The sequence below is a fragment of the Channa argus genome, chromosome 12, assembly GCF_033026475.1.
Source record: "Channa argus isolate prfri chromosome 12, Channa argus male v1.0, whole genome shotgun sequence".
NCBI lineage: Eukaryota > Metazoa > Chordata > Actinopteri > Anabantiformes > Channidae > Channa > Channa argus.
The window spans coordinates 8,663,538-8,688,736 of NC_090208.1; the positions used below are offsets into that span (position 1 = coordinate 8,663,538).

Below are 25,199 nucleotides of genomic sequence, written 5' to 3' on the forward strand. Positions count from 1 at the left end.
TTTTGATCATGTTACAGTAACACAATGAACAAGTGATGAGTTTTTTATTGTTCACTTGATTTGATCAGATGCAGAATTGAGGCATCTACGAGTGCTTTGTAGATTTTATTTAATGTGTCTGATTTGTATCTTTAAGTAATTTTAAAAATGTACAATATTTAATATTGTTAATATTTTTTTTTTATATTTTTTTTTCAGAGAAAAAGCTCTAAGTGACCTGTTACCAATGACCTAGAAAGAACAGGGTGTGACTAATTTGCTTTGAGGATGTTTGCTTTTGCATCTGCACAGGAAGTGGTGATCGGACCCTGTCAGTCAGCACAGAGAAAGGATGAAGATCACTCTGTTACTCATCAGCCTCTGTAAGTAACCTACGTCTTTATGTATCAAAGTAGGTCATATTGGCTCAAACTGAACATTATTAAAAAAAAAACAAAAAAAACATAAACCTGTAGTCTTTCTGTTCTGCTGTGTGTTTGTCAGGTGTGTTTTATACATTGGGCTCACCTGAAATCAGCAGAGAAGGTAAGAAGAAGGTTCCACCTTATTTAAGACGTATTGAAAGCTGGAGATGTTAGCGATGTGCAGGCTACAATGAAAACACCCTTTAACTGTTTTCCGCATATTTTCCCCTAGTTTCTGTCCGAATTACTCCAAGCAGATCTCAGTTCTTTCAGTATGAGGATGTTTCTCTGAGCTGTGAGTCCTCAGCTGGAGTTGGTCAGCTGAGGAGGAACACAACCACCAGAGGAACTGAGTCGTGCTCGTACGGCTGGGGAAGTATCAGGGGCTCTGACTGCACCATCAACACCGTGTACCCCTCAGACAGTGGAGTGTACTGGTGTGAGTCGCACTCAGGACAACAAAGCCAGAGGGTGCGCGTCACAGTTACAGGTATGGACCGTCGACTAAGGCAGGCGAAAACCATCTTCCAACTCTTCTTACTTAAAATTCTTACATGAGTATTGCGTGTACTTCCATTTAAGGTTGTAGCATTTGGTGTAGGGAGATGCAGGAAGGGCATCCGGCATAAAAGAAACTCATGCTACATCAGAACACGTTCCGCTTTGGTGTAAAATGAACATTAAATGTTCTCCCACATTTAACAGAATAAGCTGTGAAGATAACGGATGATGTAAACTCAGCTGCCTTTGACAGTGTTGCTTTGCCGACAAGTTTTTTATTATAAATTTTGACTTTTTTCTCCGAATATTCAGAGTTTTGCAACTTTGTTTATACATTAATGTCACAATATTCTGTTATTTTCAGTCACCACCTCTGAGCTAATTTCTTTGCTAACTTTGATATGCTCGTCATTCCTTATAAACTCAGCACAATATGTCTGTATTTCAATGACAGGTTGTTTGGAGCTAGATTTCAATGCCCAAAATGTCCCATGCCCATGTAGATTGTTTAGTTTGTAGACCTTTTTTTTATTTTTTTATTTTGAGCTGGTTAGAAAAGGAGATTTTTTTAATTACATTCCTAGTTGTCACTACTACTTGTAAGATATTTTTCTCTCGGTTACATAGTAAATGATTTGTATCTGTTTCTGACATTCAGCTGGATCAGTGATCTTGGGGAGTCCTCCTTTTCCTGTGATGGAGGGAGATGATGTGACTCTGCAATGCAAAACAAGGTTTATCCAAGTTTTATCCAACCCCCACACTGATTTCTACAAAGATGGCGTCCTCGTCCGCAGCACTGGGACAGAAAACATGACCATCCACAGTGTTTCTAAATCTGACGAAGGACTCTACAGGTGCAGCATCTCTGGAGCTGGAGATTCAGCAGAGAGCCAGCTGACTGTCAGAGGTGAGACTGCGAAATCATAACTGCTTGTTTTTGCCCAGAAACGCCCAATATATACAGCAATAAATGAAATATCATCACCCCAACATTTCTTGTCTCTGTTTGGCCAAGTTAAAATACACTTTAATAATAATCTAAATTGTGTTCAGGGGTGTCTCTGTTTTATGTCCTAATTATTCTGAGGAGTTCGTTAAAACAATACAACTACAACATCAATATATCATTAAACATTTCTGACAAACATGTGTGTGACGATCAAAAAGTCATAAAGTAATGCTTTTCCTCCAGAATCATACCCGGCTGTTCTTGGTGGTCCTGACACTCCAGCACCTAATGTCCCGCCTCTTCACAGACTGATCTGTCATGTAGTTGTAGGGACTCCTTACCTGGTGTCCACCATCATACTGGGACTCATATACAGAGACAGGAGAAGAGGTGAGGTTTCATCCACATCATTAGCTGCATTTGTGTCCATTGCGGTCCATATGCGTGTGTGTGTGTTTGTGTGCGTGTGTGTGTGTGTCTGTAGTTTCTAGTTGCCTCCTTTTCCTCTTCTCTTGCAGCACTTCAGTTGCTGCAGAGCACAGATGCCACAATTCTGTTACTGAGGTGGAACGAATGCCATTGTACAGTTGTTAAATTTAAGCATGTTTTACATTTCTGTTTTGCATTTTTTTAAAATGTATTTATTCTCATTTGAGGCTAGTGAAGTAATCCATAGTTTTACGATGTGAATACGTTGACTGTGACAAAATAAGATGTGTGGACCCAGTGAACATTTTAGTGAATTTCTCAGAAACATGTCAGAAAGAAACTACGGAGGAAGAATGCTGCTGTAGCAGAGGTGTGGATATTATCTCTGTGGTTGAGGTTATGCACACACAGGACACACACACAGGACACTTACTAAAACCCTTTTAGTGAAAGTGCTAAGGGACAACATACACAACTCTTCTTATGTTAAAATGTCTAACTGAAGTTTATTTAAAACTTTAGCATCAGAGATTATTAAATCAAATGTTTAGCTTAAGGTCTTTTTTTAGCATAAAAATCCCTCAACAATGTTTTCTAGGTAAGTTACATTGAAAAGAAAACATTTAATTGTTTAGCTTGAAACCTTACATTGCCTTCAGATTAATGTTTTAATACACTTTTGCCCAGAGGGAAGGGATCTATTAGAGGCCTGCATTAATGGGAAGCATCATTACAGCAAGTAAAACCCGTTGCCTTAACACACACTTCAGAACCCGTCCTTTGAACTTTAGCTTATTCCTGTTTGAACTAATGATCACCACCTAGTGGTTAACTAGACACATGCAAGGCCTAATATTGGATACCGGTGAAAAGTCAAGTCAAGTTATTTGCCGTTTCACACGTACTGTGGAATTCTTGTAAGTCGCTCTCTCTCTTTTAATGCATAAAAATATACAGGGGAAAAGGTGAACAGTGTAACAGTATGGTACAGTCTGACGAATGTGTGAAACTACTGAATAATTAATCACGAAGAACCATAATGTCCACATTTGCGTTTTTAATTGAAATATCTCATCAGCTGCAGTGTTGGACAGATCATTTAAGTTTAGTATTTGTGATCATTTGACCTATAGAACCATTATCAAATCTTAACTGTGACAGAAAACTGCTGTTCTTTAACTTGAGTAAATGTTTGAATGTAGGGCTTTTACTTGCATTTCAATGCTGTGTTAAATGAATTTGACCAGTTTATGTGAGATGTTTTGAACATAGTCTTATTACACCCATTTATGGTTTACTAAGAATTTGTGTTAACGTGGAGAAATGTTCCCTGTTGCATTTCAGTGCAATATCACCATTGTCAGCCCGATCATTAAATAAAACAGTAATATCCCAGGTGTACGTGAATGTACCATCGGACCCCAATAACGAGCTGTCCGTGGTGCTGAAACACGGAAACCCACTTCTCTTTAATTCTTCAGATGCTGTTCTGTGGTTTTTGAAAATGTTTTAACACACAAACAAATCTTCTTTTCTACCATCACTATTATTTCTAACATTAGCCTTAAAAGCATTGCGAGCAGCTCGTGAACATCTCCGGGGCAACTGGAGGAGACTCGGGAGCGTCGGCGGACGTCGATGTAACGTCCAGAAAACATGACGCTTAATCGCTGCCGAAGATCGTCTACGTGACAGATGGTCTATGATGGCTGCTCCTCTACGTGACGGCGGATTCCAACACATCAACAGCAGTACATCGTTCTGTGAAATTATTTTCAAGTAAATTGAAATTTCAACAAAGACTTGAAGACAAACCTGCCTGCTATTTTCTAAAATAAAGTTTAAGTATTGTATTTTATATGCAGCTTCATTATCATTGACGCACAAACAAAGAGAGTAATATTTTCAAGCTAAACGGACACATTTTGGACTATCATATATAAAGATTGTATTTTTATCTAATGTATTCTAAATAAAATTCCTAAAATGCTGAACAAATATGATTTTTGTTGACTTGTACTCCCTGATTTTTACCATTATAACGGACCCTGATTATATTCAGAAGGAAACGCGTTTTCTTCCCACTTCATTCACCTGATCACTTTTCAGTTTAACATTTCACATTAAAAACAACTCAGTGCCGTGTTAAACCAGCATATTCCCAGTCCATTTGTAAACTATTTGAAATCGAGGACAGCGATGCTACACATTGCATCTAACAAATCACTGGGTGCTGCTGTAGATTAGGACACACAACACTATATTACGCCATACTATTGAATGCATTTCACATTAACGCTCCATTAAAATCAATCCAAACAGATGTAAAACAATCCTTTTTTTCTAACAGATGTGTTTTGCAAATTCAGTTGTCTGTTCAGTTTTTCCTCTCCACTGTTGCCTAGGGCTTGCTCAAGGGGGATTTGTTGGGTTGCTTCTACATACTTGTGTAGTCTGGACTTTATTCTGTAAAGTGCCTTGAGATGACTTTGTTGTAAATTGGCGCTATATAAATAAAGTTGAATTGAATTGAATTGAATTGTTTGTTCGAGTGTTGTTTTTATTTCTATACTTGAAGGTTACGTAATTAAGAAGTGTAGACGTTTTTGGTCATCATCTCAACGCTTTCTGTGCTACTACTTTGTTATCAGCTCATTTGTGGAACGTGGAATAAATGTTCAGTATTTTTTATCATACTTTTTACATAACTGATTTGTTGGAACCCAGAAAGTTGCGGAGGTGGAAGGCAAGAATCCGTTTATTGAAAGTAAGGTGTAGTGCTGGGACAGGTAGACACACAGGGCGGGGGGAGGAGAGAGAGAGAGAGAGAGATGGAGAGAGAGGAGAGACAGTGACGATCACCAGGGCAACACGGAGAAGGGCCATGTTGTTTCAGTGAATGTCATGGCGTATCTTTAATGTGGGACATTGAAACCTAAATTTCAATAAAAGGACATAAACTCTTCTTCCATCACTGATTATGATCATATTCATTCATCATATTTAAATACATGAACATAACATAAGGGGGCATTCTTCTATTATAAAGGCGTATCTGTAATGCAGTATATATAATATATAATATATGTATATTTAATAGGTCAATACTTCTTAGCACTGGTCTTCATCTTCACAATATCGTTAAATAGAAGTACATTATATAGTAGAACAAGCCTAGCAGACGTCACTAGAGTACACTGTGTATCTCGATATTTTAAGAATGTTTATGTATTTTTTAGTTTTTTCTATCTGATTATAGGTTCATGTTTCAATGGGTCTATTACTTCTGCAGAATGTGCACTTGTTTACAACATGGGCGGATTCATCCGGTCAGTAGACGATCTTTGTCCCACCTCCACCCCCCTCTCTCGCTGCCTCTCTCAGACTGAAAATAGCTCCAGCTGGGTTTGGTCTGTTCTGGCGATCATCGGCGTCTGTTTCCGCCACCAACATTTTTTGGGACCAAAATAAACGGACAGTACCGACGTTGACCGCAGGATTTACCGCCGATTACTCGATCGAGCTTCTTCTTTTTTTTTTTTTTTTGGGGTTTTTCATCATCGAAAATCAGAATTTGGCACATTTTGCGTCTCCGCCGCCGAAGTGATGTCTGTCGCGGGGTTGAAGAAGCAGTTCCATAAAGCCACCCAGGTAAGGAGAGCGTCTGTTTGCGTTGGGGTTTTTTCTATTTACCGTTAGTTTCTCTCATCAGACTGGAAAGCGTTATTTCTGTTGCTTGTCTTGTTATTTGTGAGCAACAGTGCAGCTGAGTGGGCTTCAAGATGATTAGAATTTGCATTAAATTCAGTTTTTTTTTTTTTTTTAATTTGCATTAACACTGTGGTTACTTTTTTCTCCACATTTAAAAAAAATAAAAGTATTATTATTTTCAATGCTTTTATTCCCATGAATATGATTTGTATGTAAATTCAGCTTCTTTTTTCACCTCCAAACACAAACGAGATTTATGGATAAAGTGTGGTGCGTGTTCTCGCGGTGTTTGAATGTAGGTGTAAATTCAAAAACAGGGTATACCCCCCTCAAACACACACACACACACACACACACACAGAGTCATATAGACCCGCTCTTACGTAATATTGCACCCAAACGTGCGTTTTTCTGCAAAGCTGATTGGCTGTGGCTGCACGCATCAGGGAATTCCCTCCATCCTCCTTTCCACCCCTCTATCATTCCTCTATCTTTACTTTCGTTGATGCATCTCAACATCCCTTCCGCTTCTGTCTGACTTCTTATCCATTTCATCATTGTTGCAACCCATCCCCACACTGGATGGAGATGGAGTGATACAGAGAGGAGGAAAGAAGGACAATGATGGTTGTATGGAAAGCCTGAAAGAGGAATAGGGAGTTGATGCCTCAGACTAGAAGACAGAGTGGGTGATAGAGGGATGACTACAGATGGATGTAAAAGGACAGGAATGTAGAGGAGATGATGGCGGGAGGACAGCACAAATTAGGTAAATAAAAAGAAGGAAGAGTTAGCTAAAGAATGATGGAGGGATGAAATGAGGGAACTTTCGAAGGATGATGGAGGGATAGTGACGCGACAGGACAATGAAAGAAGAGAGACTGGTGGTTAGAGAAGCAATGGATTGATGTACATACAGAAAGAAGGATGAAGATGAGATGAAGGGACGTTAAGAGGTGTACAATAAACGAAGGGGGGGGGGGGACGAAGAAAGATGGATGAATGAAGCAGACAATGATGCGATGATCAAGGGATGGAGAGAAAGGATAAAGAGGAGGAAGAACTGATGGAAAGACAGACTGGAGGGGAATGACAGAGGGATGAAAGTGAGGGAGTGATGGAAGTTTAGAAGAGTGATTGATTGATGCAGATAAGGAACAAAGAAAATTTGTGGTTGCAACTTGTGGTTGAAGAAATGATGGATGTGTATACTGAAAGATGGATGCACCCATCATCCCTTCATCTTTTTAATGCTGCCTCTGAACATCTTTCTCTCCCTCTATTTATCCACCTCTCTATAATCCGGAGCTTGTTACCATCCACCATAATCAGTTTAGTTGTCCCTCCATTTTTCTTTTATATCCATTTCCATCCTTCGTTTAAATCATTGATCGATAGTGTTTTGAGTTTTGGAAATCACACCATCAATCATTTAGTTTATTCCTCAATCATCTCCCATTTCCATTCATTTATCGTTCCCTTCACCAATTCTGCTTTTTCCTGTTTTCCTTGATATTAAACTTCTTTTTGCTCCAAACATCGCTCCATCATCCTTTCTTCCTTTTTACTCCCTTTTCTTGTCACGCTTTCTTTCCTCCAATTTCTTTACTAGCAGCTGTTTTTCATTTATCGTCTATTCTGTACTTTTCTCCACTTTCCATCCCTCCATCATGTTTCCATCCCCTCCTCTTTAGACATATTACATCACTCCTCCTCCATCTGTTTTTCCCTGTAATCATGTTTTAAGCATCCGCCATCACGCGTCTTTCATCCTTGTGCCATCTTTCCATCATTCTTCAAACATCCTGTCAAATTAAAATTTTTCCTCTTCTTCCATCATCTCCTCTTCTCTGTTGCTCTCGTAGATACCATCTTCGAAATCCCTCTGTTTTGCTTTACTTCTCTAACACCACCCCAACCTTCTCCATCCCTCTATTGCCAGAAACATGGCATTTTTTTTTAATTAATAAATGAATATTTTGCTTTAGAGATGCAGATATCAAACAAAGTTCAACGTGAACTAATCAACTTTCAAATATCACACTGTTTCTTTGTTTTGTAACTAATCAGATGAAGGGAAACGGAAGAGTGTGGACAGTTTTCGTGCCCTTTTGATTGAGAACAGAGTCATGGTTTTCGAGCAGAAGTGGGAACAGAAGCAGAGATTCTTGAGGAATCCCTCTGACCTTTCAGCCTGCTTCTTGATGTCTGATTTGAGATGAAGGTGGAGAGAATTTAATGTGACACTCTTCTTCTTCCCCTCCCCTCACTGGTCCTCTCTCATTGTGTAGCTGCTGTTTGGTTTGAGTAAACTTTTTGTCTGCTAAAGATTTTACATACAAACTAACAGCCCTGTGAAGCTGTACCACCTTAATGCCGACATTAGCATGCTAAAATGCTAACATGCGAATACTACGAAGGTATGATGTTTATAAAATCTAAATCATAAACATTTTTACATACTGATCACAATGAAATTCAGTCTCTGCATTTAACCCATCCCCCTGGGGATAAGCAGTGGGCTATCACAGGGGGCGCCCAGTCAGCTAGCGTTGAGCTACCGGGGTTTCGTGTTTTGTTTGGTGGGTTAGCATGCAATCGTGGTTACTATAGAAATGCTAACATGCGGTAAAGGAGGTTTACTGTGCAGTTTACCGTGTTAACATACTAATATTCTTACAATTCAACTACAAATATGCTGATGATAAGTAAGTTAGCTATAATGATTTGTTTAGCATGTTAGCATGCAAACAGTCTTACAATGAAAATGCTAAGATGCTGATTATAACATGCTACGAGAACTATGCTAAAAATCGGATGATGTTAATTTGGCATTTTATTTAGTCAGTGGCTTGTAACGTGTTCTTATCGTAAACAACCTTTACTATGAACTCGGGTAGTCGTACCTGAAGTTTGTTCACTCGGCCTCCACCCAACCACAGTGTACCTCATTTAACTCCTCCACCTCTGCGTCTCTTTCATCGTGCCGCTGCTGTTTGCTTCGCTGAAACTTTAGTTTACGAAGAGTATGCAGCTCTGGACTTTAATATGTATATTATCATCACTAGTTTACAGTGTGATCCTTTCTAGAGATGTTCAACCTAATGACCTAACAAGTTCCTTTTATCATAGGCTCATTCTAAAAAAAAAATCATGCTCCATCAGTTGCGCTACAGACAAAAAACAAAAGCTCTTTCCTGATGAACTTCATGTTGTACAGTCTGTATTTGTTTTAATCGATAAAGTTGCATCCACACAGCCAGTTATGATTGGACTGAACTTTACAAACCTCTTTCCACTGCTGCTGCCTTTATCCTCCACAGTGATTTTTGTGAATGTTTTTTTTTTCTTTAAGCAATATGCTTCACCAATGTCAGTAAAACTATGACAGAAAACAGATGTTGAAATCAGAGTGTACCCAAAAATAAATAAATAAAAACGTCGAAAGAATCGATTTCCTCAGTGTCTGTCTTTTGTCTCCGCTGTCATCAGGACAAATTCCTGCACATTTGTTGCGTCTGTCAGACGAAATGGTGCTGATAAAGAGACGAGATGATGTTTATTGATCCCTGAGGGGGAAAAACTGGGTCAGTGCAACAGAAGAGAACGTGAAATACAAATAAAAAGCACAGCGGCAGCGGAGACAGAGTGTGTCCAGACAATACCATAGGACAACGTGTCCTTCAAAGCCTCATCTGCTGGAACCTGTCTGCTCACTTACAATCTAGTTCTGTATTAATATAATATACAGTAATCCATTCAAAGGACATTGGTTGGAAGGCTGTACAGGTCACAGTGCTCTCAGTCTGTGCTCCAATCAAATTATTTTTATCTGTTCAAATAAACTTATTTGATACCAGCAGGAAATGACACATAGGACGTGGACTTTAAAATGTCCCCACATTGGTGTTTATTGCATTTTTTTTAACATGTTGCTGTGGTTATTATAAAACAAAACCCAAAAAAAAAAGAAGAATCACATGTTGGATCAGAAACGATGGCATCTCTCGGAGGTGAGATGTTGACAGTGTGAGGGTTGGGGAGCGAGGCCTGAAATAGATGTGTGAATCAGCAGCAGATGTTAATGGAAAGGGGGCGGCATTAGACTGGTATATGTGGTTACATCTATCTATCTGTATCAACAAATCGAAAATTGAGCGTGATTCACTGTCTCTCAGGCACTGATTAACCGGGCATGTTTGTCACCTTCTCATTTGACGTTTATCATTGTCATTTTCAGTCATTTGTGCCATTTTGCTCGCTATTTTTTTGGGGGGGATACAATTTTTGTTTCTTTGAGACAGTTTTGCATTTCTCACGGTCATTTTGTGTCTGTTAATCTTCACACAGAGGCTCTGGCTCAGTTTGCTAATCCATTCATCATAACCCCTTTTCTAAATAAACAGTAAATACAGTAGTTTGTCATTATGAATGTTAGTCTTATATATGATGTTTGTGTAATTTTGACAGAACAACTCACTTCTGTTTAATGCCAGTGTATCACTGGCCAGTGTTTCTCCAAGTTCCCATCGGTCCGGCCTCCTCTCCTCCTGCATTAAAACCTAGTTAATCATTCTTTCCCTCCTTCCACCATCTGTCACCCCTAAATTCTGGAACAAAGCTTTTATTTTGAAATACTACCCTCCCCACCACCATCTCCTGTTTTGGTGTATATTGACTTTCCATTTAAATGTTGACAGTCTGCCTTAAAATGATATCACACTTCATACATATCAGACAAAACACCAATAGGAGGAACTTATTAAAAAAAATAAATAAAAAAAAAACATGTACGTGGAGGGAGTACGTGAAGATGCAACTTCAGATCCACCATGGTTCACTTTCAAGATAAAATTCAAACATGATAAAGTAGTTAAGCCATAGTGGTTATGGTGGGGTCCCAACTAACTTGTTTGGCCTGGTTTTGTTTGGAAGTGCGTTTTATTAAGAATTGTTTTTATGATGAAAGTCGGTTTGAGTGAGTCCTCTTGCTTTACTGAGCTTGTGATCTCAGGTGTTGTCTTATTCATCCAATCAAACGTGAGGAGCAGGAGCTGTGTTTGAAAGCAAAGGAACATTAAAAGTTGATATGAACGCCAACTTCCTGTCTGCCGAGACCTGAATCTAGGACACATCCCAGCGTGTGTGTGTGTGTGTGTGTGTGTAGGTGTGTGTGTGTGTGTGTGTGTGTGTGTGTGTTTATATATGTGATTCTCCTGTGCTCATGTTTTAAAAATCAGCGCTGAGTGAGCGAACAAGTGGTGTCAGCATGAAGCCAACAGCTCAGCCACAGTGACCTCAACCAAGCAGGCGCAGGAATTGGGACACTTCAGTCCTGGCTGAATAAAACATGAGAGAAAGACGAGAGAGAGAGAGAGAGAGAGAGAGAGACAGGGGTAATTGTGGGTGTGGAACAGCAGTGGAAGAGTACACAAAATCAATACTCGAGTAAAAGTACAAGTATTTGTACAAGTGTGTTGTAACCTCTATTAAATTTGATGCCGTTGATAATGTAATTCTAAAATATTTTTTCCATATGTGCCCCATGAATGAGGTTTCTGCAGAAATCTAAAATGTTCAGGTTAAGTTTTTAGAGAATTCACTTTAAAATTGATCAACACTCATTTCATTTCTTCTGTTCACAACAAGCTTGTTCAGCAACAAGCTGAAATGATAATTTCTTAATTAATATACATGGCTGTTATTTAATACATAATCAACTAAAAAGTAACAACGTATTATTTCTCTTAAGGTTAAACGTCTTCGTAGTGTCAGTGAAGTAAAAGTAAGTATAAAATGGATATTGTTTACATTACAAGAGCTTCAAAACTGTGTAACATTTCAGTAAATTTACTTGTACTATAATTATAAATATGATATTTTATAAGAATTGTCATTATTAACAATAAACAATTATATTTTGTTTGTCTGTCATGTAGCCTAAGAAACAATTTGGCATTTGGACTTGAACACAACAGTTCTATCAAGTTTTAATGAGCATTTTTCTGACAGTTTATTAACTAAACAATGAGTTAACTAACAGATTTACCTGCAGATTAATCAATAATAAAAAAACATGAACATGGTAAATAATTGGGTAATTTTATTCTTGTTTTTCGTCCAATGGCTTTAATCAGTCACCGGCTTTTGTTTGTGTTAAACATGGGACATTTTCAAGACCATTGTCTCTCTCCCTTTTTTTTTTTAACTAAAGAGGAGAAAATGATACAGAGAGGAAGCAATGAGGAAAGAGACAGTTAGAATTAAGAGAGGGGAAAGAGGAGATGAAAGCAAAATGTGATTTAGATGTGAACAATAATGAGAAGAGCAAACCAGCACAACACTTGGTGGAAATTAGCAATATAAACTAAATGAGGAAAAAGTAATTAACCAATCAAGATGATATCAACAGTTCATGATAATCTTATCTTGAAACGGTGACTAAAGAGGAAGGTCAGTCTGTCATTCTCTTGATTCCCCTGTCTCCTCAGGTGATGAGAAAGCAGGCATGTGTGTGTGTTCTGTACTCTGATTGGCTGACTCTGTAATTGATCCTCCTTGAGGGCTTCATGCATGACGGAGAAGCAGAGGAAGGGAGACCTGTGTGGTTTCAGGTGTGTTTATATCATATTCACTGCTTCAGTGCCTGTGACCTTTTAACCCTTCACCTCCGCGCTATCGGCCGCCAGTTGTGCCGTAGCTGCAGCCATCCACCATCAAGGGCACTCGACACTGGGGTCAATGACAGCTGGAAGATTGTTGTTCACCGAGGCAGAAATAAACTTCAGCGCTCTGACAGTACATCTGGTCAGTCAAATATTCCAGTATTTGTAGTTTCTACATATTGTTTCACACCATTTCATGATATGGTGACAATGAAGTGATAATTATCAATCAGACAACAGCTTTTGCGACATAGTATGACCTGTCTTATCGCCTCACATGAAACTATCAGCTGGTTAACTGTGACTTAGTGGTCCGGCTCCCTCAGATGTCTCTGCCGTGGATGTATAATTAGAGCTTGCATTAATAATTAAAGTGGAGCAGTTAGTGGAACCCTTCTGCCTGGCGATAAGGTCAGTATCCAGGCACCGTGGGATAAAGAGAGCTTATGAGGTTGGGGTTAGTAAGTTAGTTAGATCACTTTATTAGGTACATTTTGCTTGTACTGAGTGTTGGAATGTGTTGGAAACATTTCTTATTTTAGTCCATATTGACACAATAGCTTCACGTAGTTTTTGCAGATGTGTCAGCTGCATATCCATGAATCTCATGTTCCACCACATGCCAAAGGTTCCCCTATTGGATTGAGATCTGGTGACTGTGTAAGCATTCTGAATACAGTGATACAAGGCAGAATGGATCCATCCTTCCGTTTTGTTTCTGCCAAATTGTGACCTTACTATCGAAATGTCACAGGACAATTCAAATTCATCAGACCACACTGTGTTTTTCCAATCATCTATTGTCCAATATAGGTGAGCCATTTTATAAATATTTCACTAGCCCATCTTGCTCAAACAACTATGTCACCTTAAAGTCAACTTTTTTTTCCATTCTGATGCTCAGTTTGTCCTAACAATGTCTTCATGCATTGAGTTTGCTTTATGAGATTGGCTGATTGTATTTGAGCAGTTTGAAAACGTGTACCTAATAAAGTGGCCGGTGTATGCCACAGTTTAAAAAGCAGATTGCAAATCTACAAAGATACAACATGCTCTGGTATAAGTACTTGGACTAAGTAAATACTTGAACATCAAACATGTTTTAAATTAGCCGTAAAGATTCAGTCAGAGCAGAAACTATTTGGATCCAATATTTGCCACAGCAGGATTATAGTCATGTAGCATTAGCTTCATTAGTCTGTTGTGTTTCCTCACAGATGTTTATTCGATCTCAGATAATATAATATAAAAAGATGATGAGTAAAAACAGCATCATGATAAAGATCTGACCCCGGGTTGCCCTTTCAAAATAAAAGTACTGTAGGACAGCTGAAATGACATGTTGACACATTGTTGCTGCCAGCAATAGACTAGCTGTGTGTGTGTGTGTGTGTGTGTGTGTGTGTGTGTGTGTGTGTGTGTGTGTGTGTGTGTGTGTGTGTGTGTGTGTGTGTGTCCACTTTGACAGTCAACTAGCCGCACTGGTTGTTGACTATCCATCATTTAAAAGAAAAAAAATCACTCCAGAGCAGAGGAGATCATTTATCTTTCTTCTTTAGTCTTTTCATTGTTTGGTTCCTGTTCTCTGTTCCTCCTCTTTGTGCTGTGTTTGGACTTTCTGTCACATTATTAAGACCTACTGTAGTGAACACACTGCTGAGCTCAAACGCATGCTAATGTATCACCACAAGTCTTTCTCTTGTGCCTCCCTCTCTCCTTTACCTTCTCCTCACCTCCTCTCCTTCTCTCTCTTCAGAAAGCCAATCCATAGTATTTGTCTAAATTACGACCACCTTCTGGAACAGTATGTGTCTTTTTGTTGGATGTCGTTATTGCTTCATCAATCCTGAGCCGTCACAGCTGATGCACCCTGGCTGCTGCCTGCATGGCTCTTCCACAAAGCCCTCTCATTTACCCAATGACGTCTTCTTATAATGAGTCAGATGAGTCAGAGCTTGATGTCGGTGGTTGACCAGCTACAGAGATCTGAGTCTTACAAATAACTGTATTTGTTTTGGTTTCTAAATGTATGTAAAGTTTATTTTTGTTTTTTATGCTGGAAAACAACTAAGGTCCTAACGTTTTACATTAAAGTGTATTTAAAATTATCCGATACGATCCCAGAAAAATATCAACAAAAAAAGTGCTAAAGTACAAAGTCCAGAATAGGCAAACTGTTTTAAATTGTAACATAAAAGTACATATATTGAAGAGTGGCAAAGTTATAGTCTTAGGTATACACAGGTATTTTGGGCTTTCATCAATGATGCATTAAGGTGTAATAGGTATTTTAACTTTCAGTGCTGAGGCTGATGTTTGCTAATAACGACCTTATGCACCATTTTGACTAGATTTGTAGTATCAACAGACATTTTTGTCAACAAGTGCACAGCCCCAATGAAGCCTCCTTTTATTTAGAAGTTGTGTGATGACGTGACCACATCACAATGACATTGCTGGTGGCTTAAAAGTACTGCCTGTTAACAAGCCCCAGAAATCAGAAGTAATTATGTATTTCTAGGTGTCTGTAAAGATTGAAATGTTCTTCTAAGCTACATCTCACATTATATGAGTAAGGTTTTATTCCAATCATTGTGAAAGCTAAAAGAGTTTTGATCACACGAACACGAAACACACGAAAACTAAGGCTGCAGCTCATCACAAACGTGACAAATATAAAATGCATTGTACTTTAGCAACGTAGAGGTTAGTGTCACAAAAGTCACTCATTCTCACTTAGTGTCAGTCGGGGAGCGGGCTTGATGTGCACATTTAACTCTCGATTGGTTCTAAAAGCTGTTAAATGTTCCACTTCATGCTGATTTTTCTGTATGTAAACGTTCATTACGTCATTATTTGACATAAGTTTAATGCGTTTTATTTTCATGGTAGCCTGTTAATCCCCCCCCGTACTGTTGACCTGAATCTCCCCTACCTCAGTTGGTAGAGCAGTCATCCACGAACCACAGGGTTAGTGGTTTTATTCATTAAGCAAGACCCTAAACCCCACGGTTGTCCCTAGTTTCTGCTACTTGCTTGTGGAGAAAAAGGCATATTTTTAAACTGACAAATAAAAAAGTAGAAGAATGGAAATAGAACAAATATCAAACCTACGGAATTTATTCATGTGGTAAATTAGCAAAATATTACTTTCAAAAGTAATTTATGGTTATTTCTCACACTGTTGGAGCCACTTGAATGAGGCTCCAGTTTAAAAGCCCAGGATTGTGTTGCTCCCTACAGAAGATCTGTTACCTCCATCAGTTTGACAGGAATTCTTATTTCACAGTCTGCGGATCTGGACTCCCGCTGCTCAATGCTGACGAATGGAGCAGGGACTCTCCTCGCTGAAATATACTTAATGTCTGCTTTATGACGTGAATATAGATGAATGGGTCCAATAAAGTCAGGAATGAGGCAGGAAGTCTGTCTTTTATTTTTTTTTCTTTTATTTTTGATATTTCATTCAAACAAATCGCCTTCTCTTTGCCGGCTTTATTATCTCATCTGCTCTCTCTAAATCATTTTACTCCATCTCTCTCCTGCAATAGTTTTTTTTATCCTTCTCACCCTTTTTTCACATGTTCTCCCACCGCTGAGTATCTGTGAATAATGTGACATCATTTGTGTGTGTGTGTGTGTTACAGTAGTGGCAAGTGGCTCTTTGTTACATAACACGTGGTCACACCATCTCTGACACACGACTAAAAGCTACAGAGGCTTTTTAATGTTACCAAGCTCCCAAAACTGCACAGAAATACTAACTTTTTACTTTATAACTGTGTTCATCATTTCATAATTATCATGAGGGTCAAATGCTGCAAGTTCACCTTCACAGCAGCTCGGCAGATGTGAGATTACAATGGAGGGTGATGCTCAAAAATGGCAAATGGACTTTGTAAGAAACCTTTGACTGCAAAGTGTTGTTTTCTGTTTCTTCTCCACTCTTTGTGTATTGATTCAGTTGTTCTCCAAGGACACAAACAGGAGTAGTTATGGATCGCTGGCACTCTTGGCTCGTTGCTTTATAGAGCGGCTCCATGATCGGGGATTGATTGTGCATTAAGGTGATTCCCAGAGGAGAGTCTCAAAGGCTGAAAAGAAATGAAAAGCCCTCACGATTTCCGCCAAGCTGGGTTGTGGTTATGGACGTCATTTATTTAATCTCACTTAAGTTTTCTTGCAGACATTAATGTCATCTTTCTAAAAGATAAAACATCTAATGCATTGGACTATAACTAATGACCTGCATCTGCAACACCATCAAAATTTCGTCTCTGTGGTTAGTTAATCTTTCAAATTCCAGCTTTGGTGTTCAGCCAAATCTGTTGCAAATTCATGGCACTGTTACATGATTTTTGAATATTTAAACAAAGATGCAAACTTGTGATTATGGTTTTGGAGCAATCCCACAAATAGAAACTACAGTTCATCTAACTGCATGTCTAACTCGACAGAAAAACAACAGCTAGGTGGTGGATTCTAACCCCTGACCTTCTAGTTGCGTGACAGGGGTGGCAACTACTCAACCACTGTGTTGCTCATGTTAGAGCCTGGTGTCAAACCTCACCAACACACACGCATACACACACGCACACACACACAAGAAATGCAATGAGACAGGGTGTCGATGAGCATTGAGAAAGTTTTTATGAAGTTGTCCTAACAAATCCTCCAACCTAAACACATGTTTACATCCTTTGTTCCTGTCATGCAGCTCGCAGAAGTGTTGTTGAAAGAGGGCCCACCCATTTGCCACCAGGCACCAAAACGATGCTGGTGGGTCTTGCAACAGCCAAAAACGGTGGATTACCGCTGTGCAAAGATGATAGTTTGGTTGGTTTATTGGCAAAAAGTAAAAACATGTTGTGGTTTGGCTTAAAATCACCGCCTCATTAATGTCATATACATCACATTCTCGGCACAGTAACAACAGAACATAGTTTCTAAACCCAAGTCGAAGTCCAGACTCATCTGGGAAAGAAATCAGCTATTATCATCAACCACCTCCCTACTAAAGTCCTTACCTCTAAATACTCATGAACATTTAGTTGCTGTAACACATCTCTACAGTCTCTGCGTCCTCGTTGCTCCTGCATTGTACAGAAACATCTCTCGGCTCATGTTCTAAAGAAGCGTTCGTGGGTTCACCTTCAATTTGTATTAATAAAAAACAGGTCTAATGGTCAGTGGTGGACTCTTGCTGTATGACTATTAAGGGGGTCTGGGACATTCTCGAGGGGAATTCATCTCGTTTGCTCTCCTGCGGGGGCATCTTCTGTGCTATTAAGCTTGATTAATAGTCTTACGTTGAATCTATGCGACTGCCAGTGGGGTTTTTGTGCCACGTGTTACTGAAACTGAGCAAATAATTGTTAGGTTGAAGCGAACGGATGATGAACAGCAGTATCTTTCACTCAAATTACTGTAAGGAGGAACCGAGAGCAGACGCACCTCCCCCCCCTAACTCTGCCTGTGGTTCAGAGGGTAAAGTGACTACAGCCACTAAATCAGTATTTTTGTAGTTAACATCTCAAATACCGAGTCATTATTCATCAAAACCACGATGTTGCAGTGTTAACTGTGTCTTTGAATGAAAGTCCAATTACTGGTTCCTCTGCTGCATTTTCTGCTCCTGTTAACAATGTATGAGCCTGCTGCGCTGCAGCCAGTCAGAGGCTTCCTGTTTAAATGTGGCTGTCCCCTCCTGAGAACTCAGATGATGCCTGCAAACGCTGAAACCTGCAGGAATTCCAGTGCAACACATGAAGCTTCGCACTGATCTTTCCCACCTGATTTCTCCACCCTGCGCAGTCGCATTTGTTTTCCTTTTTTTTTTTTCATCTTTTATCATGAACAGTTTCCTATTGTTTCCTTTTCACCCTACATTTCTTCTCGTCCACACTTCCGTTTTTATTGCGTTTTCCATTTTACACCTTTTCACTCTTCATTAATATTCTTATTTTTTTAATCCTTGTAACCATTTCTCTTGTCTTTCTTCTTTTGCTTTCTCTCTTTCCAATTTCCCACCGTAACCTCCCAACTTCTCTGCCTCAGTCTCATCGTCTCCTCACCATCAATCTCCTGTCTGTTTTATCCACCTATCCACTCAAATGCAGAATCTGATCACAGCTCACAGAGGCTTTGGGATCAGACTTTCCGATCTGAAGCCTTTGTACGCTTTAGATAACAGGAACGCAGAAACAAGTGTCCTTCGAAGAGCTGAGGAGTGTGATCTGAAAACTTTAACTGGAATCGATTTTAGAGACTGAAGAAGATTTAATTTCTGATACGTCTTGCATCATTTTCATTCATGTCTAATGTTTTATCTTTATGTCTCACTTACCTTTTATTAATTTCTGCTTCTGTTCCAAACCTGTCAGCGTAAAACGAGTCAGTGTTGTCAAACAGTACCAGCTTTTATCCGCCTACACTTTGAGACACCAGAACGCTCTATCACAGCTTTGGAAATCTAGAAAGCATACACCTGGTGAGGCCACATCTTTTAGATCAACTCTTAACAGTTTTAAGTGATGTAGTACTGTATGTGAGTAATATTAAGAGCTCTTTTATAAAACCGTTATCTTTCTTTTTTTTTATTTCGAGAGAAGCTGAGACCGTAGCATCGACGTCAAACACAATTCAATAAGTTTGAGTGAAATGATTTATGTTTCAGACACAAACACGAAGTTAAACACAATAACACTTCCCAATAGATTTAAGTTCTCTAGTGTCTAAGATGTCTTTAAATTCACCCGTGGTTACTTTCTCCTTCAGTTTTTCTAATTTCTAATAATAAATGTGGCTTTGTTTTGTCTTTCACTTAAAAACTTTTGGCTAAAAACAAGCATTTCTTTTAAAATCCTTATTTTAGGTCGGTATGAGACTTTTATTTTTTACTTATAAAAGCAGAAAATCACAATTTGTAATATTACAGAATCCCTGAAAACATTAAAAGTTATCCCCCACCTCTGCAGTTCCTCTCAGTTCTGTGCACTTCACTGGTTCAGTATCGCTGCTCTAATAGCATCATTTTCCGACCACAGAAAGCAGCAGGTTTTCAGAGAACTACAACAGTTTAGCAGCCAGGAGCTAATGTTAGAGGAAATGTTGGTCCTACATTCATCAGGTGGATCCAAACATGACTCCAAATCAGTGATAGTGTTGTTTCACATTTGCCGTTTGTGGATATGTCAATTTTGCATAAACATCTTGTCAAGTGACTATAAAATATTTGTTGTTGTTTCTTTGAAGCATTGGAAACCTCATGAGCTTTACCTCAGGGAATGATGTTAGATGTAGCTTTAAAGAAAAAAAATGTGAAAGTACACATTAAGTCTACAGGCTGATTTGTAGCCAATGTCACATAATATCAGAATAATTACTCTTAATGCTGATTTACTGCACTAAACCACCCCTCTCGCTTTGTCTGGTAATTAAATGGCTGCTGGCTCCTCCATTTTCTCTATAATGAGTAAAATGTGAGGAGATGAATCATAATTACTCAGCTAAAATTAATATGGAAGGAGAAATTGCTGTTTGTGTTGGACGTCGTGCTCAGATCATTTCCCTGAATATTCACCTTCTCTCTGCATGTGATGATATAACCATCCCCTGCACAATAAATGAACCGCACGTAGAAACCCGAGTCAGAAACAGAGGTTTGAGAGTGTGTTATGAAACCATTGCCGACTGGAAGCAAAGAACAATACAGGTGATTATTATGGTGTTAAAGCGGGATAAGTTTTAGCCAGAGGTGGAGACTCGAGCCACATGACTTGGACTTGAGTCAGACTTGAGTCATAAAACTGATGACTTTAGACTCGACTTGATTAAAATCATGAAAGAACATGAAACTGGACTTGGCTTTTAGGGTACGTTGTTGTTAACAACAATGAGTTAAAGTTCCTGCCATGAAACAGACTTTACAACTTTTCACTAAAAGAACAGCAATAAAATAGCTAGACCCATTAAAACACACACTGGTGTGTAACGAGGAAAAATCAGCAAATAAATAAGCAAATTGTTTTAAGGAAGATGTATTTTCCTCTCACGTTAAATTCGCCTCAACTTCACTGTCACTGTCTGGGTTTCATTTAATGTGGATGTAATAAAATGGTGGAAAAACACACCTGCTTTTATATATTCTTTGCAACATTCAGTTTTTTTTTTTAAGCTGAAAACACATTTGTGAATCAGGCCTCCAGCACTTGGACCAATTTCCATTAGATTAATGTGTCAGATTCTCATTTAATCATTTAAATGAATTTATTCACACCTGATCATTTTTCTTTTAAAGTTCAGGACTTGGACTTGACTCTGAGCGTTTGTGTCTTAAAGCTGGATTTGTCTTGCTACTATGTAGTCAAGGGTGGAGACTTACTTGAGACTTGTAAAGCAGTGACTTCTGGCTTTATTTAAATCCACAGCTTTCACATTGTGGGCTGCAGCTCTGTTTGTGTGCATCAAATTACCCTCCATGCAGAAACTGAGCCTCCTCACCTCCCTCTCACAGTACGGAAACGCTGCTTTCAAAAACTCTGCACACAGTCAGAAACAAACCATTTTCATTTACAGTACAGACGAAGAAAACAACACAGAGAAACGCACCTGATGTTCTGCAGAAATGCTGAAGAAATTTGACATTTTCTATACAGCTTTATGTTTCCCATGAGGTGCTGAAGGTGCTCTAATACAGACGCAGCATTAATGCACCTCATAATTTATTCTCTAAGCATGTTTTCATTGCACTTCATAGCATTTTGCTGTTGGTGTTGCACCAAATTACCCACCTAAGCCAAGTGAGCAAAGTGTGTACACAAATATCCACCTATGCGACATTTAAAACATATTTTATTTGTTAAAAGTCCCATGACAAAATTGCAGAATCTGGCTCTGGGTTCCTTTCCCGTAACGTAAATACACCACAAAAGAAATTATAAACCACCAAAGCTCAGACTTTCTTCTTATTTAAAATACACAATTGAATTTACTAATGTCACATTATCATGGGTTATTAATAGCTACAAAACATTTTACAAAAAATCATTTTGTGCCCAAACAGACAAATTACATTTTGACAAAACGTTTAAACGCTAAATGTTTAACTAAATCAGTTTAGTCGTCATGGCATCTGTGTTTTGGAAGTCATTCAATCTGATAGATGAGCCAGCTCCGGCTCTTATTTCTCTTCCTGATGGGCTAAGCCCAAGCGGAGGGAGGGGAATATCTGCTCCATCTGCCATCGGGCTGTCATGACCTCTGACCCAAACCTTCTTAACAGTCAGCCTCTCATAACGACGAGCGTGTAATTAGGCTTAATTTTCTGTGGCACTCAGTGACTCAGCAACAGAAAGGGCTGTGAAGAAGCAAGATGGGGAGAGGAAGGGAAAGAAGGAAGGACCGTGGACAAGAGAGGCTGTAAAAGACATAACTGAAGGAGTGGGAGTCACAAAAACAAATGAAAGTGATAACAGGCAACTGTGGAGGAGGAGATGCAGAACAGATGGGGTGTTTAATGCCTCAGTGGTCTACAGGGTGGTTAGTTTTACTTTCTGTGTGTGTGGGTGTGAAACGACTTCTACCACCAGCACCCGTGGGTCCACTCTGAGTTTTCCTGTGATTATTACCACCAAAAGTAAATTTTCTGTAGCTTTGTGGGGGGAAAAAATCCGGCACACAAGACAGTTAGTGACTCACAGCAAACAGCATTAACAACATGCACTGTAAATGGATAATAAGTAGATCATTTAAAAAATGCGAATAACTATAATAACCCCGCCCCCCACTGGCATTAAGCACAGAAGTAACTCTGTAAACAGCTTCTGAACGCTCCTGCCAGAGATCCCAATGAGGAGTGCATTGCAGCCGTCCAGCCTGGTGGAGACAAAGGCGTTGAGCAGCCTTTCAGCGTCACAGAGGGAGTTGGAGGGGCGGAGTTTGGCTACGTTTCTGAGATGCAAAAATGCAATTTTACAGAGGTGTTGCACATGTGTTTTCAATGAAAAGTTTCGAATTCTAGTGTTTTAACTTAAGTTATTCTAACTGATTGTGATGTTTTGTTTTGTTTTTTGGCTGGATGGAGCTTTTAAAGACATTTAAAATAACTTTGTTTTGTTTTATAAACTGTCTCACATGTCTTGTTTAGTGTTTCACTTCTGCAAATACTAATAATTATTAATTTTTAAAGCTTAGCTGCTCAAAACCAGTTGTGTCCATGATGCTCATTCTCATATTATGTGTGCTACAAGGTATAAACCTGCATAACTCATGTCCTGCAAGTTGAGATCAGGTTCTACATATCACTCGTGCACTTCTACGTTAGTCTCACTAATTTACTAAACAAATCAGGCACAGAACATAATCAACATGTGTTTCCAAAGACTTTAGTTGTGTAAAAGTCATGGATGCGGTGTTTGTTCCTGCCAGCACCTCCTCGTTTGTCCCCCCACTCTGTTATTAACAAAGTGTAGTTATGGCCTAATGTGTGTGCTGTTGAAAGATGCTGTAAATGCATGTTGGTGGAACGTAAACCCACAATAATGTGGCATTATTAGTACCACTAGCAGCTACAGTACACTGCTGTTTTTGCTGTGAAAGTTAAATTTCATTTTATTGTAGCTCTACCTGCATACAACAAGCCATTGTCAGTTTATTAGGTACACCTAGCAAAAACTAGAGCAGCCTCATTATATTATCAGAGCGAAATGAATTGTCATGCGTACTTGCAAACTGTCACTATTTGAAGTTGCTAAAGTGTGGAGTAAAGTAGTAATGTTTGTGTGTATCTTTCCAGTTCAGATGTCACAAAGTGCTTCAGGGCAAAAGACACATCAATAAATATCAGTGTTGCTCTTGAACTTTACACAAAACCGGTCACTTAACTAAATTGGCGTCAAACACAGTGGGAAGAGGCAGAAAAAGAGAAAGTGAATCTGCACACACACACACACACAGTTATGTAACCGTGTGTCTCTGCAGCCAGACTCAGTGTGTTTCTGTGTGTTTTTTTATGGTTGTGTAAGTTCCAATATAACCATAGTAGAGAGGGTATTTTGAGCTCCAGGGGCCTGTTGGACTGTGATGCTTCTGCACAGGGGGGGCCAGTACTGAGTTTGGGGAGATGACTGTGCCACCAGCAGAAGAGAAGACTTGGATTTTTTCTTTTGCCATTTATGCCAATTTCTGGACAGAATACAGGCATAAAATGTAATAAGGAAGTAATTACATTTAAGTAATTACAGTTATTGTCACTATACTCTCCCTCTCAGAACCCACCTGCTGTTAGAGAGTTAGGACTTGGTTTAGAAGGGTTTGGGGTCGAATCCATTTAGGAAAAGAGCCTAATGGACATATTGTGTCAATGAGTGTCCTCACAACTAGAGAAACACCAAATGTCTGTCTTGTAGGAAACACAAGAGGATCCAGTCAGACTCTTGTCTCCATGGCAACTGCATCTTCCTCCTCATCTATCTGTCCTTCTCACTTCTCTTTTCTGCTCTGCTGTTTGGTGTTTTCAAACCTTATGGTACCTTTTCTCTCTTGCAAACAAAACTCTTCATCTGTCTCAGTCTTTGATCCTCTCTCTCTCTCTCTCTCTCTCACACACTATCACACACTCACTCACACACACTCACACACACACACACACACACACAGGCGCTCAGGTGTGCAGGCAGTTACATAAACACATGTATTTACCTTTATGTTTGCACGGTTTGTTAGTTTGATGAAGTAGACGTGTGACATCTGCTTCACACACCACTAGCTGCTCAGTCAATGGAATGTACTTTCTGTGTGTTTGCATAACTAATTTCCATTTCTGTGTGTGTGTTAATTTATACAGCGGCCACATGTGTAGGCCTGTAAGTCTGTCACATTTTAAATGTTCCCAGTTACACATATTTTACTTCTACATCACAGACAAAGATAAGACCTGGATGTTGGTGCATTTGTATTTGCTTTGCATATTTTCTCAACATGTACAGTCAGCCGGATTATACACACTCAACAGTGAGTGCTGAAGGTTTAAGGTTTTCAGACACTAACTTCCCATCATTCTGTGTCACTGTCAGCTGTTGAGAATAACAGCAGTAATCTACAGTAAAAATGTGGTGAATACATTGTTACATTTACATGCACTTGAAAAACCTGATTACACTTGGCTTCCTATAGCTGATTACTGTAATACAAACAATAAAACCTGGTTTTCATAATCCAGATAGAGGGTTAGAGAAAACTTATTTCCCTAGCTAAATTTCTACACATTACTCTCCCACACACAAGTTTTTAACCTGCTTGTACACATGTGCATGACAACAGGCTGCAACCAGGCAAAGTAGCAGAGTTACTGGGTGAGTGGTCATTACAAGGAGCATTGCTTCCTCGTATTTATTTAAAACGACGAAACTAAAACAAAGTGGCTGCAAGAGTTTAAATGAGTCAATTTCTACTGTGTATTTGTTGAATTCAGACATTTATTGTTTGTATCTGAAGTACACGATACTATAGTAAACTGAAGGTAGTTCTTTATGTGTA

General features: G+C 39.1%; 1 protein-coding gene across 2 annotated transcripts; it reads left to right on the forward strand.

The window, feature by feature from the left end:
- The first annotated feature begins 222 nt into the window (after window positions 1–222).
- LOC137137773 (Fc receptor-like protein 5) lies at window positions 223–4,918 on the forward strand. 2 transcript variants are annotated; one of them, XM_067524418.1, is made up of 6 exons: window positions 223–362; window positions 484–525; window positions 637–894; window positions 1,564–1,815; window positions 2,101–2,247; window positions 2,376–4,918. In XM_067524418.1, the coding sequence occupies exons 1-6, from the start codon at window positions 332–334 to the stop codon at window positions 2,489–2,491; spliced, it is 846 nt and encodes a 281-aa protein (XP_067380519.1). In that variant the 5' UTR covers window positions 223–331; the 3' UTR covers window positions 2,492–4,918. The 2 variants fall into 2 exon arrangements, with proteins under 2 accessions (XP_067380519.1, XP_067380520.1); XM_067524419.1 differs by having other exon boundaries at window positions 229–362; window positions 3,849–4,817.
- Window positions 4,919–25,199: the final 20,281 nt, after the last annotated feature.